The sequence below is a fragment of the Acartia tonsa genome, chromosome 9 (genome assembly GCF_053477335.1).
Source record: "Acartia tonsa isolate MP-2025a chromosome 9, ASM5347733v1, whole genome shotgun sequence".
Taxonomy (NCBI): Eukaryota; Metazoa; Arthropoda; class Copepoda; order Calanoida; family Acartiidae; genus Acartia; species Acartia tonsa.
In genome coordinates this window covers 40707027-40724771 of record NC_137268.1, presented here as the reverse complement: position 1 = coordinate 40724771, position 17745 = coordinate 40707027, and the positions used below count along the sequence as shown (strand labels likewise).

At 34.0% G+C, this 17745-nt stretch overlaps 1 protein-coding gene across 3 annotated transcripts in view; it reads left to right on the top strand.

Annotated features, from left to right (window-relative positions):
* Positions 1–5402: 5402 nt before the first annotated feature.
* The window catches only part of LOC145328940 (uncharacterized), a 30170-nt gene continuing 17827 nt past the window's right edge, over positions 5403–17745 (top strand). For all 3 annotated transcript variants that reach the window (XM_080172903.1, XM_080172902.1, XM_080172901.1), the window contains exons 1-12: positions 5403–5502; positions 9766–9819; positions 10833–10923; positions 11146–11232; positions 12810–12877; positions 13283–13372; positions 14614–14658; positions 15154–15210; positions 15617–15720; positions 16153–16201; positions 16733–16795; positions 17253–17330. In XM_080172903.1, coding sequence (XP_080029029.1) covers positions 5428–5502; positions 9766–9819; positions 10833–10923; positions 11146–11232; positions 12810–12877; positions 13283–13372; positions 14614–14658; positions 15154–15210; positions 15617–15720; positions 16153–16201; positions 16733–16795; positions 17253–17330 — 861 coding nt within the window. In that variant the 5' untranslated portion in view covers positions 5403–5427. The remainder of the gene's footprint in view (positions 5503–9765; positions 9820–10832; positions 10924–11145; positions 11233–12809; positions 12878–13282; positions 13373–14613; positions 14659–15153; positions 15211–15616; positions 15721–16152; positions 16202–16732; positions 16796–17252; positions 17331–17745) is intronic.

The window sequence follows — 17745 nt, the reverse complement described above, 5'->3', positions numbered from 1 at the left end:
GTCCTCAAAGTTGTTAAGCCAACGAATAAGAAAACATAAAACTTTGGGGACTAGTGTAATACAGACCAACAGATGTGACGCAACGAGAAGCTTTGCTAAAAATAATATACATACATACAAACTTTATTTCGGATTAGAGATTAAGACAAAAACGTGAGTATTACTTTATGTTGTTGCTATACGTGTGTCGCGGAGCCTTTGTTCGTTTTGAGACCATTTACCAGGGAGGGAGGGAACACTGGACTGTTAATTACACTAGTACTCAACGTTTATAAACAATCTTTCTTATTTGTTAACTCAAAAATTTGGGTACTTTTATTATATTTTGTTTTGTCGATTCATGAAGTTGAATATTAAACGTTTCAAGGAGTAATTTTGTCTATTATAAATGGGCTCGTACATCAATTTATCGTTTATTGTCTTACCCCTTAACCCTTACAGATCGGGCCCCAATTCCCACTTTATTAGATCGGGGGGGGGGGGGGGGGGGTCATATTGACCCCCCCCCCTCTATCTCGGCTCCTGTTACAGTTAGAGATATAAATTTTATTTTCTTGTGGTTCATGTGTATTTTATCTAGTCATAGCGGTCAGGCCGCTCCTTAGCCGCTTTTTAGTTGCCAGCCGCTAAATATTTGCAGCTAGGATGACAAAATTTTAGGACGAACTTTTATTTTTCATAACAAAAAAAATACTTTTTCTGATCATAGCCAAAAACGGCAAATAACGGAAACCGCCATTTTCGGCGGTTACGGCGGTAAAACGGTGGTTTGCGTCGCCAATTAATATTTTTATCTGTTTATTGTTGCTCAAGGATTTCCAAAAAAAATTATAGAGCTCTAGCTGTAATAGAAGCCACAATATTTATGATATATGTCTGTAGTAAAAGCCGGACAAAAATCGGTCATAAAGTCGGTCAGAATGCGGTCAAACGGTCATAACACCACTTTTCTCAGAAGGTCATTGATATCTAAGTATTCACCAAAAAAATTTTAGGTTTCTACCTTATATACACAAAAGTCATAATGAAGAAATTAAGATTTATTTAGAATTTTTTCTAAATTTGGTGCGACCTAACCGACTTTGACCGGACGTCATGACCGACACAGACAATATATTCTTATAAGATCAACTCTTGCCGACGTATAATTACTAAACTTAAAAAGTCATGAAGTCACAACTCCTTATCATGCCTACAAAAAAAATGACATTGAAAAAACTAGAGGGGGGGGGGGTCAATATGACCCCCCCCCCTGATCTGTAAGGGTTAAGATCCCTGATATTTTCCAGTACACAACGTATAAGTTACTGTCCGTGTGTTTGTCCTTTAAGATCTCCTACAAGTCAAGGCTAAAAAGTTATTAAGTTTTATAAAGGGGTGAATAAAAATGACATAAGATTTAGAAATTTTAATAAACCTTTTATTCAAATTATCATTTTAATAAAAATTTTGAATTGACCTTCAATTGCATATCAGCAAATAAATCTATTAAAAATTTCTATACAAAAGAATATATTTAATATTAATAAAGTAATAAAGTTACAATGCTACTCAAAAACCAAAACTTGAATGGGTGAGAGGGGGGGGGGGGAACTACCCTATTTTTTTGTGGGTCTAAGCTATCTATAATACCGAGTAGAACGATGTCTGTTTGTTTGTTTGTTTGTACCGAAGGATCTCGCTAACCGCTGAACCGATCGGATTCAACAAAGAAAAATGTTACAAGCAAAGCATGATCGTTTGTTTCAGAGCTTCTCTATTATGGATGTTGTCATCCTTGTTAAAACTAGAAAGGATTAGTGTGTCCATTGTATGTCAAGTTCACTTTTAATTGACTGTATACAGCTGTTATACGAGGACAAACTATAGCATTTTTTGAGGAATTATGTATAACTTATTTATTGCATCGTATTATTAATTTTCTGTAACACGATGCTATACATGATTTTGCAGTATGTATGAGAATAGGTTCTAATCCAGCAGAAATTAGTCGATTTCGAAGCCATACTAGAAAAAAAATATTAAAAGATTCGTAATTTCCATATAAATAAATACAATCCATTAGAATACACATTTTTTAACGGGGAATGATAACCCACCAAAAGTTAAAAGGTCTCTATATCCTCCCACTCTACCTAACCCTTAACACTCATAAAGATTTAGATTTCATATTGATTGAAGGTCGGGGTGTGGGGAGTGGGGGGGGGGACGACCATTTTAAATGTCCCTGTAAGAGAAAAAAACTATAGTGGATTCATCAGGGAGAAAGGGGACATTAGGCTGTTTATTAGACTAGTCACCCAAAGTTTTGTAATGATGTTTTCTCATTCGTTGGCTCAACAAATTTGGTGACTTTTATTGAATTTTGATTAGTTGGTTCAATAAGTTTTAACCACTAATTGTAATCTATATAAAGGGTAATTTTGTGTATCATCATTGGAAATTTACATCAATTTAACGGCAATTGTCTTATCCCTTTAGATCCATGGTTTTTTATACAATTTCCTTGGTTAATGTAGACTTTAAGGCATTAACATAAAAATATCATAGGTAGGATAGGATAATTAATATACGAGGAATAACTTTATAAGTGAAGATTTTCTATAACTAGGGTCGCTTCTTCCGGGAAGGTAATTTTTTTCGTTAATTTAGACATGTTACAATTTTCCTATCAATATCAAACTTTGCATGGAACTGAAAATTCTAATAACAATTTATTTATGAGTTCCCTCCGTCTGTAGGTTTGGCTGCTCTCATTTTTTTTTACTTTTTCCCTGCTGTGCTATTGTCGATATTGTCATCCTTGTTATTTTAGTGAAAGAGTATAATTAAAAATTTAATATACGTTTAGTAACATGTGTGTATGTAAATTTTGAGGTATCAGTAACATTAAATTTAATATCTTGACTTATTAATATTTGTGGAAAAAGTCAAATCATAGAGGTAGAAGCCTTCCCTTGAACTAGTTATAAACATTCCCTTGAAATCTTAAGCCCTCCCACCCGCAAAAAAAGATGTCATATCCTTTTTTTTATCAGATACATTTTTTTTATCAAAATATGTGTTGAAACCTCCCATAACAAATTTAGGGGGGGGGGGGGAGGTACTTACTATTCAACCCCCATGTTAATTAAAACCCCGGGTTAATATAAAATAGAGATAAAAAGTATTTTTTTGAAGAGAACCTGATCTGTAATTCACTTTCTCCTTAACTACATTGGGAAATTTTATTTTCTCGGCTACTATTCAAGGCTGCTGATTTTTTTTTGTATAGACACCATACACCAACTAATCATCATAATATAAATAATTGATTGGTCCTTTTGTCTGTCTTTAATGATACAAAAACATAAATGTTAAATCATAAGTAAAATACATGTGAAAGTTTTCATTATATTTTTCTATAAATCTATTCTTATTTTATGACCACCGAAAATAAGGTCTTTAAATCCCTTTACATCTACATGTACCTATTACTTTTATAATTTTGAAAAATGTTTTTGATAACCTGGGTCTTTTTCTCTGATGAAATTTCCAACGGAAATATGTGTGTTTGAATTACTATAGAATGACACATCAATATTTATAAAAATCATGGATCCAAAGGGATAAGACAATTGCTGAAAAATTGATATACATCCCCAAAAGTGATACACAAAATTACCCCTTTTTTAGATCAAAATTAGTCATTGAAACGTTTGGACACATAACTTAATGAATCAATAAAAATTTTAAAAAGTCCCCAAAGTTTTTAATCTATTAATTAGAAAACATTACTATAAAACTTTGGGGACTAGTGTAATAAACAGCCCAATGGTCTCTCCCTCCCTGTCTACAAATACATAAATATACATTTTTATTGACCTAATTTTTGTTAGAATACAACATCTTTCATTTAATAGTAGGGTAAACAAATATTTTATCTGTTGTGTATATGAATAACATTCTTACTTGTTTTATGTTGTACGCCCCTAGCCTCTAGTGGCTTCGGTTTCATTGAGGCCCCATGGTGCAGTGGGAGTCTCCCCTCCCCCCCTTTTTATTTGTTTTTGTTTCAAAAATCTGCATTCATAGATACATAACATAGCCGCTAAAGACCATAACTTAATCATATTTTATCTATTGTGGATATGTCCATAAAGGGAACGTATATGAATAACATTCTTACTTGTTATATGTTGTACGCCCCTAGCCTCTAGTGGCTTCGGTTTCATTGAGGCCCCATGGTGCAGTGGAAGTTCTCCCAACCCTAACCCCCCTTCTTATTTTTTTTTAAAGGAGTGTCCCACCCACTGAGAAAATAGCTAAAAACAACCACAAGACCAGTTGCTATATTTCTCCTCTTTTACATTTAAAAAATAAGTATTTCTGGTGCTGCCATTTATTTGAAATAGCTGCCTAAATGAATTAACTGCCTAAAAAATGGTGTTGGTGTATTTTTTGTTTTTAGGTGGGGGATGGGGGTGTCCTACCCCCCAAGAAAATTGCCTGAAATCACCACAGGACCAGTAGGTATATTCCCTTAAGAGTAGAATCCGATCGGTTCAGTGGTTACCGAGATCTTAAGGGACGGACGGACAGACATCAAGCTACTTTGTATTATAGATAAGTATCAGGATCTCTGTACGTCTGTGTTCCGAAGGATCTCGCTAACCGCTGAACCGATACGGTTCTCCTTTACAGTGTAGCTTCTCATAGGGTCTGGAAAGGTTTTTAGCTATCTTGGGGGAAGGTAAATGAAAAACCAAGCCCCCACCGTTTCTAGGGGCGTATCCGTTAATGTAAAAAAGCTTTACTTTTAATAATAAAAAAACACTTGTGTAAATTTATAAAATTAGTCGCATAATATGATACTATGCTTAGTAAGTTAATATAAGTAGCCAGTTTTTTAATAATTTATGCGTATTTTAATATTGAAAAAAATTTACTAGTATCTAAAAGTGCGTCGTTCTATTTATATATGTTTGTGAACTTTATGCTAAAATATAATAGTTTTTTTGGAGCGAAACTACTATATAAATAGGCTCTGAATGAACGAACTTCCGTGCGTCTATTTTTATGAAAATCAGTTGCTAACATAATCTTTTTGAAATATTAAAATATTTTCCAATAAAACATCAATCTGATTAATTTCCGCTGGATAAGGATCGGTTCATAGCCATACTGAAAATTCATGTATTGCATGGTATTACAGACATTTTTTCACGAATATTAAAAATATCCATAAACTTGAAACCGGTTTTGTAAGCCAAGGTATATTATAATTATTAATTTTAATATCTGCGGAAAATATGTCTTTAATACGATGCGATAAATAAGTAATATTAATATTAAAATCTTTTAACTAACTTAGAAAAAATCTACGAATTAACAGATACCAAATAATTAGTTATATAAGTTTTGTTTCAGATAAAACTAGAAATAAAAATGGTTTTGGATACAACCTATGAGATGCTTGTGGAGAGGGTCGACTCTATAGAAAAGACTGTTCAACAGTTAAAGGTTTACATTTTATTTTTTCAATAAAATATATCACTGTTTTTCCTACACCCATTGAGTCCTCTAGGGGCGCTTGCAGTGGAGGGACGGCGGTTGAGTTCGACCGCCTTAGATTTTTTAGTTTAAAAGGGGGGGGGGGCGTCAGTCATCTTACATTAAATTTTTTTTTAAAAAGTATTGGGGGATCCTTCAGTAAAGATACACAGATATTCTATTAATTTTATGTAAGGATTGTACTTCCTAAAGTTTTATAACCGATTTATACCTTTGCTGACAGTTCATATCAACGTAGAGCCAGACCTTTACAGTAGTTCCCATCTTTATTATTATGTAAAGATTACCACGGACGTCCATGCTTTTTATGTTTAGGGGGTAAAATGAGATATTTGAAAGGTTTGAGAGGGATAATCTAATGTATTTTGAAATTTTTTTATGGGGTAAAATGAGGGTTTTCAAATGTTGAGGGGGTGGTGGGTATAATCTCTACATAAGCTGGCATTGAACAGAATCCAGGTCCAGTCTGGTACTGTAAAATATGCAACCTTAAACTTTCACCATATGCAATACAATGCACCACTTGCTCAGATTGGCTCCATGTCAAATGTTCTGGACTAAGATCAATTAAAGAACGAAAACAATATTCCACCTGGACAGGACCATGCTGCGTATTAGACAACCAACCCCCAACAACCCCCCAAAGTACCCCCCGCCCCCCTCCCCCCCATCGTAACCCTTCCCCCCCTCCCCCTCGACGTAACCCCCCTCCACCCCAAAATCCAAATCTTCTACCAAACCGAGGCTACAACCTTAACATCTTACAATACAATGCTAATGGTATAAAAACAAGATTAGATGAAATCCTCCAACACATGGAGGAATCTAAAACCTACATTGCTGCCATCCAAGAAACAAAGCTTACAGAAAAATCTAAGCAGTTGAAAACACCAAACTACACATTCGTAAGACAAGACAGGGGAGTAAATAAAGGTGGAGGACTGGCATTCTTGGTCCACAAGGATGTTTGTTTTACACTTGAAAAAACACCTGCTGTTCTTGAACAAGATCCTCACCTAGAGTCAATAACCATCAGTATACCTGGAGAAAGTTCTCCACTATTTATCAGAAATGTGTACATACCACCACCAACAAGCTGCTCCACCCCTAACTACACACCCCCCATCAACGACCTTTTCACAGGACTTGGTGAAAATTATTACATCTTGGGTGATGTAAACGCTCATAGCGAGCTTTGGCACACTGGTGCAACACCTGACGCAAGAGGTGAGGCCCTTGCTGACATTGTCTCTGGCAGAGACTGCGCCATCATTAACTTAGATCTACCCACCAGAGTGACCAACAACGCCTCCACAGCACCAGATGTAAGCATTGCTTCTTCAAGCCTCATCCCTACCACAAACTGGAAAGTTGAACATAAGATGAGCTCTGATCACCTTCCAATCACAATAAGTGTTACAGCTGAACTAAAAAGATTTAACTCCAAACCTCAAACTTTTATTAATTTCTCCAAAGCAGATTGGCCTAAATTCAGATCCTTTGCAGAAAACAAGTTCCAGAAAGCCAAACCAGTAAAAAATATCCATCAAGCAGAAAAATTTTTCCGTACCACTTTACAAACGGCTGCTAAAAGGTATATTCCAGCCGGACGCATCCCCACCACATACAACGCACTTCCCACTGAAGCTGTCAACCTTATGAAACAACGTGATGATATCAGAAAAGCTAACCCTGCAGATAACAGGTTAAAAGACTTGAACAAGGACATTAACGATCAAATCAACGAACATCGGAAACAAAAATGGCAGGAACACCTTGCCAAATGTCAACCTGGTTCCAAACAACTTTGGTCCACCATTAAAAGTCTAGGAAATCAGCCCCAACAACCAAATAACCAAGGCATTGAATTTAACAACAAAGTACACAATCATGCCAAACAGATTGCTGATAAGTTCAACAAACAATACACCCCTCACTCCAACACTAAACCTGACAAAACCCTGCGCAGAACACTCAGAAATCTAAAGAAGAAATCAAAACATCAAAAAATTATCTTCACCCCTGCACAGACTACAGCAGCAATAAAGAAAGCAAAAAGCTCAAAAGCACTTGGACCTGATAATTTATCCCCTATCATGTTAAAAAATCTTGGACCATCTGCCATCAATTACTTAACCCAGATTTTCAACAAGTGTATGGAACATTCAATTATTCCCAGCATATGGAAAACAGCCAAAATTATCCCCCTCCTGAAACCCGGTAAACCATCCAACCTTGGCCCCAGCTACAGACCTGTGTCACTCCTTTCTCCAGCAATTAAAACCCTAGAAGCCCTGCTCCTACCATTTGTCAACGAAGCTGTCCAACTTGCCCCCCACCAACATGGTTTCAGGAAGGGAAGGTCTACCTGTACAGCACTACAGTCCATCATTAACCACGTGCAAACAGGTCTGAACAGGAAACAACCTGTACACAGAACTGTATCTGTTGCAATCGATCTTTCCCGTGCATTTGACACGGTCGACCACAGGATCCTGCTAAATGACATCTTAAACCTAAACCTGAATGATTACATAAAAAGATTCCTCTGTGCATACCTGCGCGGCAGACAAACTTATGTTCTCTTCAGAAACTCAACCTGCAGATACAGAAAGGTCAAGCAGGGTGTACCTCAAGGGGGCGTCCTGTCACCAGTCCTGTTCAACCTGTATATGTCGTCTATGCCCTCGCCACCAGGCAACATAGTCTTGGTTTCGTACGCTGATGATAGTAACATCCTTAACTCGGGACCAAAGATTCAGCCAGTTGTCAAGGAATTAAATTCTTATCTTGACACACTAAATTCTTGGTTTAAGAACAGAAATTTGTTCATTTCACCTGCTAAGTCCTCCGCCACCCTCTTCACCACATTTTCTGGTGAAGTTAGTGAAGAACTTGGTGTTGAAATTGCAGGAGAAAAGGTTCCAACAGTAAAAAAGCCGAAGATATTAGGCGTTACCTTCGACAATTTACTTTCCTTCAACCAACACACCAAGAACCTCAAGACCAGCATCCAGTCCAGAAATAACATCTTAAAAGCCCTGACTGGAACAACCTGGGGTAAGGACAAAGAAACCATTGTCAACACATATAAAGCTACAGGCCAATCATTACTTAACTATTGCTGCCCAATCTGGACGCCTGCTCTCAGTGATACATCCTGGGACCAGCTCCAGATTGCCCAGAACACAGCCCTCAGAACAGCCACAGGGTGCCACATAAACTCTGACCCAGACCATCTTCATGCAGAAACAAAGGTCATGAAAGTTCGTTCTCACTGCGAAATGTTAAGTAAACAATTTCTGCTGGCCACCCAGAAACCACAACATCCAAATAAAGTAGACTTACAGACCCCACCACCACCGAGACTAATGAAGAAAACACTTAAATCTTCATTTGGAGATGAAATTAAACAAATTTCTTACCCAAATATGTCAGACAATGACTATAAAGCTGGTCTAAAACGCATTCATACAAGATCCGTTCAAAATGCCATCAGAACAGCAAATGTAAGCAAGGTCACAAACACCAGACCTCCAGAGATCAGTAAAACAGAGCTCAAATTACCCAGGACAACTAGAGCAACCCTAGCACAGTTACGTTCAGGTTACAGTGTTTATCTAAACAGCTACATGGCCCGAATTGATAAAACTAAAACCACTGTTGATAAATGCCCAAATTGTGACAATTCTCACACAACAGAACACTTATTTAACTGCCCCAACAAACCCACCAACCTCACAGTCACAGATTTATGGAAAAACCCAGTGAAGGCCGCCAGATTCCTCAACCTGGCAACCATTGATGATCATGGATAGGAAGGACGAGGGCTACAAAGAAGATCTCTACAAGCTTAGACGTCTATTGGGGTTTCAAATTGTTTTAATTTATTGCCCGCTTATAGTTATTAGTTTCTTGCCACTGCACTGTCGAATACTCATTTCATAGTCATGTTAGTTTTTTATTGCATCATATTATAAACAGCTTTCCGCGGATATTTAAATGAAAAATTATTAGATTAAACCAGTTGTGTAAGTCCCGAGAGCCCAGACTAACAAAACTGGTATCAATTTTGTGTTTTTTTTAAATTTTATTTAGAAATTGTTTATAATAATACGATGCTAAATTTTCTATCAGTATTGCTGACAATCTAATCCCAGCAGATATTAGTCTGTTTCAAAGCCACACTGGAAATAAAATTATTAATTTCAGGCCACATATGGATCTTCAGCAAGACTTGATGCTCTGGAAAGACGCCAGGAAGAGGTAACCAACTTATTTTGTTAGAATTTTCCTATCGATTTCAAACTTTGGATGATGATTCCTATAACAAGTAGATACGAAGCATCTCTATAATTAAGTCCAAAAAAGTCTCTAGAAAAGAAATAAACAAAAATTGAAGTAGCAGTCCCGTTTCTTTAACCAATATTAAGTCTATACCCAATAGATTTTCGTATTGTTTTTTTAATAATATGCTTTTATATTATAATGATTATGAGAAATAAGAAAGTTTAAATGAACCTTTCATCTTTAGCTTATAAATGTTTGAAAAAGAATTTGGAATAACATTTATTTATTTTACTCTTAGAAGTATTGTTTTCTTTTGTCTATGTTTAATTATGTTTTAAAATGCATCGCTTTTATTGTACACTAGAGTTGGCTCGATATAATTATCTCCCTATTGGCTAGTTTTCTATATGCATATCTATTTCTCAATAAATCTATTTTCCTCACCCGGCATTACTATCTAAAAGAAAGTAAATATTTAATAATCTAAATGATTTTAAAAAGATTTTTTAAATTATATTTTTTTCTTTACATTACCATCATCAAAGGGTTAATGATGATGATTACAATTTTAGTTTAATATTTGAACACACAAAGTGTCGCCACAATCGAATTCTTTTAAAACAGAGTTTTCTTTAATTTATTATATTGTAAATTTAAATTTTCTTTTTTATGATTAGAAATTAAATACATTGATATAAGGTAAATAGCAACATGAAATTAAAAAAAGGAATTTATTTTTAATAAAGTAAAATAATGGGTCTTATCATTCTGGGCAATGAGAGTTTATTATGGATTATTGGAGCACTATGAGTTTTAAACACACATTCCTTGGAAGACTTGAGCTCGTTTATAGACATTTATTTCCTATATAGATCTGACATGGATCTTGAAGCAATTAAGCAGGCCGTTTTGTACATGTTAAAAATTGGAAGATTTCATTAAATAAAAGTTATCGCAAATATACTTAGTAAATGATCTTTTTTGTTAAGATTGTAAAACTGCTGAATGGAATCCGTCAAGAACTGGCCGGAATATCAACTGGAATGACTCGCAGATCCAGTTTTATTTATAACAATCCAGGTATAATTACAATCATTTTAAAATTTATGGTCTGGGATCTGTACGAGGGAAAAACATAAAAGAATTTTAAAGAAAAGCTTGGCTGTTTCAAATTTTGCCTCATAATAAAATTATATTGTCTGTTAATAGATACTTATTTTTAACAGCTTCTCAATTTTTAGCCATCAATTTACATAGATTTCAAATGTTTTTATTTCCATTAGGAATAATTTTTTTGTTTAGGTATAAGAAAAGATTCTTTTGATTTTACCCCCATGATGCAGCAGCAAGCTTCAAGGAAACTTAGCAACGTTTCAGTGGACAATAAAGGTAAATACTTGCAGATAAAGACCCTTGATAGCATATTATCGGTTGTATTCAGAAGCATGCAAGAGTGGGGTGTTTCCACCTCCCTGGCAAAATTAAGGAAAGCGAATACACCCTCCTAGAGGTTGACCCCTCTTGACAGGAGTTTACTTTTATCAGTAATACACCCCCTCTCAATTTTGGTTGAAGAAGGTTGTCAAAGTTTTTAAAATGGTTTAAAATTTTTCGGTTCCAAAACCTATGAGAGGCAATAGTTTTATTGTTAGTTGAAAGTCAGCTGATAAAAAAAGAAACTCTAGGTTTGGTTGTTGGTTTCGATATTCTGATGAACTAGAAAAGCTTTCAATAATTTAGTGAAATTAGAGTAATTAGCTGATTGTCTATTCTGATTAAATCATAGTTATTTCTCGCATCGTATTGTAAACGGCTTTCCGCGGATATAGAATGTACAATTATAAGATTAAAACCATTTTTTTTAGTTTAGTTTTATTTTTTTAGCCCCGAGGTGCCGAAGGCACCGGCTAAAAAACTGGTTTTAATCTTTTGATTGTACATTTTTATATTTGTAGAAAGCTGGATGTAATACGATGCTAGACATAGTTTTTTCGTATGGATGAGAACCGGTTCCTATCCACCGGATTTGAATGAATACTAGAAAATGTGTTAATACTTTTGAACTTTTCTACTTATGAATTTTGTCATTCTTGTATCGTTTAGTAAATTTTAATAGTAATATAAAACTTGTACATAATTAAATCTTTAATTGCATTTACGGTCTAATTAGCAAGTAGGGTGACATTAAATCAATATTACAGTTAAATATGTGAACTGTGTATTTTAACGGAATGAAAACACTTATAAAAGTAAATGTGATCTTTTAATTTAAAAGCCAAACTAAAATAATCCGATTAAATTAAGTAATTTTACTTATCAATTATCAATAATTGTGAAAAGACAATCTAAGTTCTTTAAAACCAGTGTAAGTTCTTTACATTCTTTAAATAGCAGCTTAACCTATGATTTATTTAAAAATCTATAGAATTTATGTTTTATAGTTCATATTAAAAAGCTTGAATTGTGTATATTAGTCTATCAACCGATCAAAACCAAATCTTTAGGCACTGATCTGCCAAAATTAGGCAGTTTTCGGGGACGGTTAAAAATTCAAACGCCCCCGAGATGTGAACCTAAGAAAACATCTAGTTTTACTACCTAGTACCCATTCGGTCAGAGCAACCCCCCCCCCCTCCGCTTTTTATTTGGGAATTCAAAATGAATTTGGACATTGAACAATTTTAGATAACTTTTTATCTTTGTGACGTAACAAAAATCCATCTCTTTTTTAGAGGTTTCCTTTCCCACCTCCCCTCTCATCCTTCGATTTTTGTTACGTCACAAAGATAAAAAGTTAGACACTATTACTAGGTTCTAAAAAATTAAAGAGGGGGGTCATTTCTCTCCCCTTCCCTTCACCCATTATTGTATTAGACAAAACAAGAATTAAACGCTTGATATTGGATTTTTATACAAATTTAGATTTATACGACTAACTTGTTTTATACCTTTATTATTTGTTGTAGGTCCATTTAGACCCGAGTATCCTGTATTGGAAGTAGATCCTTGGGTCCCTCCAAGTCATGTTCAAAAGGTAAGCACACACAATTTTTTCAATTTATGGTGCTGTCACTCAAACTTACCTGTTTGTCTGTGTGTGGTGTATCAAAATATCTCTTCAATGAACCAATATGGCTATTTATTCTAGTCAGGTTTCATATAGATTACGGATAGGCCTCTAGGGGCGTTTCCGCTAGTCTAAAATAAGTAAAATAATATTATTTGTTTACAAAGAAAAGTTACTCTATACCTGCGAGGCACTACTTAGTCCCCAATATAACCTATCCTAACCTGACCTATAGTAAAAAACAAACAAAACGAAAAAACTGCCTATTAATATTGGACATGAATTGCATGGAAATAAAGAACAATCTAGCCAAATGTCGTTATTTATTGACAATGCACACAAAAAATGAAATCTTAATCTATGAAAATTTAGGCAATTGACAGTATGATTGAACGACAGTTTCTGATGTCCCCTTGGGTCAGAGAAAAAAGGATGCGTAATCAAATACGACTCATTCTCAAGGTAGTTTTTTTTGTACAAGTCACCCAAATCTGTAAAGATTTTATTTTAAAAAAGTAACATTAAATATTTTTTTAAACCTTATTTGTTCTGCTATGTCAATCAACTAGTTTCTTCACCATAGAAAAATAGCTTAAAACCACCCCAAGACTCTTAAGTATACCTGAAAAGTAAAATTAGAAATTTTCGAGATCTTTTACTTCAGGTAGAAACCTTACTACTTTTTTAACGAAATATTAATATCCTGTCCGTAGTAAGTTTTTGCGAAGATGATTAATGTCCCTCAACAGATCATGACGTCATACGATAAAATAACCACTGAGAGGCCAGCATAAATTTTACCATTGGTCAATTACAGTGTATACTGGCATCTCATTGGATATTCTATCGCATGACGTCATAACCTGTTGTGGGACTTTAATCATCTTCAATTTTTGCCCTATATGATAAAATAAGGTGATGATATGCACGGATTAATCTATTAAAAAACTGTAAATTTAAAATATTTTTTAAAATCTATTTAATTATATATGATTAATATAAACGGAATTTATTAGGGTTGAAATAATATGAGACATAAATATATTTTAAAACACTTGTCAATTTAGAAATTTTGACTATAATTATAATTACTGTAATAGTGTTTCTCGTATTCATTCGAATCCGTTGGATAGGAACCGGTTCTTATCCATACGAAAAAACTATGTTTAGCATCGTATTATATCCAACTTTCTACGAATATAAAAATGTACAATCATAAGATTTAAACCAGTTTTAATCTTATAATTGTACATTCTATATCCGCGGAAAGCTGACTATATAAATGATCTAGTCCACTTGTATTTAATTTTTTTAAAAGAAATTGCTATAATTATATTTCAGTATAAACGTAATTAGGGTGAATTTAATTTCATATTTACGGAACACCTGTAAAGGCTTAGAAATACCCTTTTCAGTCATTGTCTAAAATTATTATTAGTCATATATTCTTTTTTATTTTGTTGCACTATGTAAATTCGTTTAATGACTTTAGTGGTCATTAACAGAGAAGTCTATATATGTAGAAGAAATACGAAATCTTTCACTCATTCTTTTTGTTGTATATTTCCATATCTATGTTTTTATAGCATGACTGACAAACTGATGGATCAAGTATCTTGTTTACTGATGCTCATTCTTATAGGGGCAAAAAAACATATCAGCCGTTTGTCTTGAATTGTAGCCGAGAAAATCATTATTTTCAGGATCATTTGGAGGCCGGGCCTGAAAGAAGATCAACCAGCTCAAAGGAATTCAAAACTTTAATAATCTTCTTATTTTATGATGAATAAAGGGTTCTTCTTTACAGTGAATCTTTTTATGGGTCCTGGGAAGGTTTTCAACTATTTAAAACCTTATAAAAATGATCCCCCCCCCCCTATAAAATATGACGTCATACAATACAAATGACCAATTATAGGTCAGTATACATTTGAATTGGCTAATGGTAAAATGTAGACTGTCCTATCATTGGTCATTTGTATAGTAATTTTTTATATATGCACTTTCTCCGTCCTAGATATGAAAGACAAGTTAGGTTAGGTTAAATTGGGTATTAGGTAGCCCATCAAGGTTAAGGCACTGCCTTTTTAATATCAATCATTTCAAAACTGGTAGTAGGGGGAGGTGGTTTCTGTAGCTCTCAAGTCTTTAGGCTCTTTGAAGGAAAGCTCCAAAGCTTTAATGCTTTGAAGACAAAAATTAGTTCACAAAAGTATGAAAATCTAAGTTTTGAAATGATACAGATTGTGTACGATGCATTCCAAACGTTCCACACATTTAGGAACCAAATCAGAGAAATAGTAAGATTTATTTCTTGTCTGCGAAGTTGCGAAGCTTCTGTATAATTCAAATGTTAGTCCGTATGTCTTTAAGAAAGGATTAAGGGAAAAATTATTTCTCAAGATAGACAAAACTCTTCAAAATATTGAAATAATTTTATGAAAGAGTCAAAGAAATGTTAGCAAGTATTTTACATCTACTAGGAAGGTCGTTTTGTACATTTCATTTTCAGGTTAATTGAATCTTCTTTGTTATGTAAGATTTTTTATAAAATTTAATAAGGTCCTTATTATCAAATAGCGTACGCGGTGCTATCCCTCCCATCTTATCAAACTTTTATTAAAAGTTGGTTGTTTTCATGCTCGAAAAGGCATTTTAAGAAAAAACGGCTACGCCCCTAGATTTAGTAATCATCCTTGTTTTCAGATGTTTGATAACTGGGACAAAGTACAGGAATGTGAATATGCGGATGCCGCGAGAATAATATTTCAACAATTCAAGCATCAAAAGTATTTGGAGGAATCTCTAAAGTAATAATTTTGCTTATTCAAATTTTTTAGAATAGAAATTTTACCCTTACATTATCTATTTAGTTATCTCGTTTGAAAGGGGTTTCAAATGATCATATAGAGAATCCGGTATAATCCTCTGGGAAATTTGTTTTTCAATTTTTAATTCTTTTATCCAAGCAGGGATTTTATTATAAGCAGGAAGGAAGGTGGTATTACAATAGTCCCCAAAGTTTTATATAAAAACATTTTCTTATTCGTTGGCTTAACAACTTTGAGAACTTTAATTGAATTTTGATTGGTTGGTTTATTTAGTTAAGTGTCCAAACGTAGAACAACTAATTGTAATCTACAAAGGGGAAGTTTATTTATCATCGTTTGGGATGTACATCAATTTGTCGGTCATTGTCTTATCCCTTTAGATCCTGATTATAATATTGAATTACTATTTAGATACACTGAAGAAATGGGATTAGAGTTCATTGTGGAACACATGATTGAGGTAAATAATATGGATAGGGACAAAGTGTCCAAAAAATCAGCCATGTGACGTCATAAAAATAAGGGATTATCCATCTTTTTTTAGGGGTTTTCTTTCCTAATTCTCCTCTAATCTTCCTCATTTTTATGACGTCACATAGCTAATTAGACACTTTGTTCATCTCCAAATAATGGGTATGTTGAATTAACAATTGTTTGACTTCAACAAAGCGTTTGATATAAAAGTATCTTTATATACATAATATATCTAGATGGTCCATCTGACCCCATAATTCGTCAAACTAAAAAAAGAAATTCTAGAAGACTATTATGTTATATATGATTCTTTCTAATAATAAATTCTTTTTGATGATTTAATTTTCCGAAAATTCAAATATTCTTAGCTGACTTGCAAAACTTTTTCCTAAGCAATGCCACTATTTATAGCTGACTTATCATGCAAATTAGATGAAAAAATAACTGCCCCTTTCAGATCTAAAACAAATATTTGTACTTTAAAGTGAATATTATTAAGACTACGTTATTTTTATAGGTGGGACAGTTTTTGAAGAGAAAAGTAGCTGAAAAGGCAGCAAAGAGTGGTAAAGAAACCAAGGTAAAAAAAATTTACAGTTAGGCTACTCATATAGTTTTAACATGTTTAACTTTTGACCTGCTTTAATATCAACATACCGTAAGAATGTAGCCATAGTGTCATTACAAGTTTGGCGTAGTACTATGTTATGACAAAGTAAAAAAATCTGTCTAATCGTTAAGAACTCCCAACCAATGAACCGGATGAGTTTTCTATTCTAGGAAAGCTTTACTTAGGTTCCGGGATGGTTTTAATTTGTTTTTAATGCGATCATAAGTAATTTTTAACGTTGGCCGACAATTTCATGATTCCAGCAATACTTATTAAAATATGGAAAATTATGTTTAAAAGTAATAAGCTTCCACACGGCAATTGATGAACCTTGTGACGAACTTACTTACGCACATAACCTAATTATAGTATAAAATATTGCCTTACTAATAAAAATATTATGTAATAATTTGTTTTATACAATAAGGGCTCAATAACAAACAGTAAGTTCTGGTATGAAGTTAGAAAGAAGATTAATGAAATTCAGGACCAGAAAAAAGTACAAGTAAGCTTTCTTTATTAATAGCTTAAAAATGCGCGTTTGAGCATTGATACTCCCACCCCCTCCCACCACACCCTCTTAATTATGAAAACGATTGAGTAGGTTTTTCCCTATCCCTTACTTCTGGGGGAAGCCCTAACCCAGTGGGGCTACCTAGTACCCAATAAAACCTAACCTTCCTTACAGCAATAAACAAACAGACGAAAAACCGACCTTTATTGTTTTAAATAATTTTAATATAAGAACAGGGGGAGGGGGTGATTCAAAAAAAAAGGTATCCATTTCCCCTAATTAGGATGACAACATCCATCAAAGCGAAGCTCAACATATCAGCTTAAAAAGCACATGCTTAAATTTCAAGACCTAATTATTCAAATAGATGTCTTACATAATGAATTTTGCCTAATCGGCCTCGAAA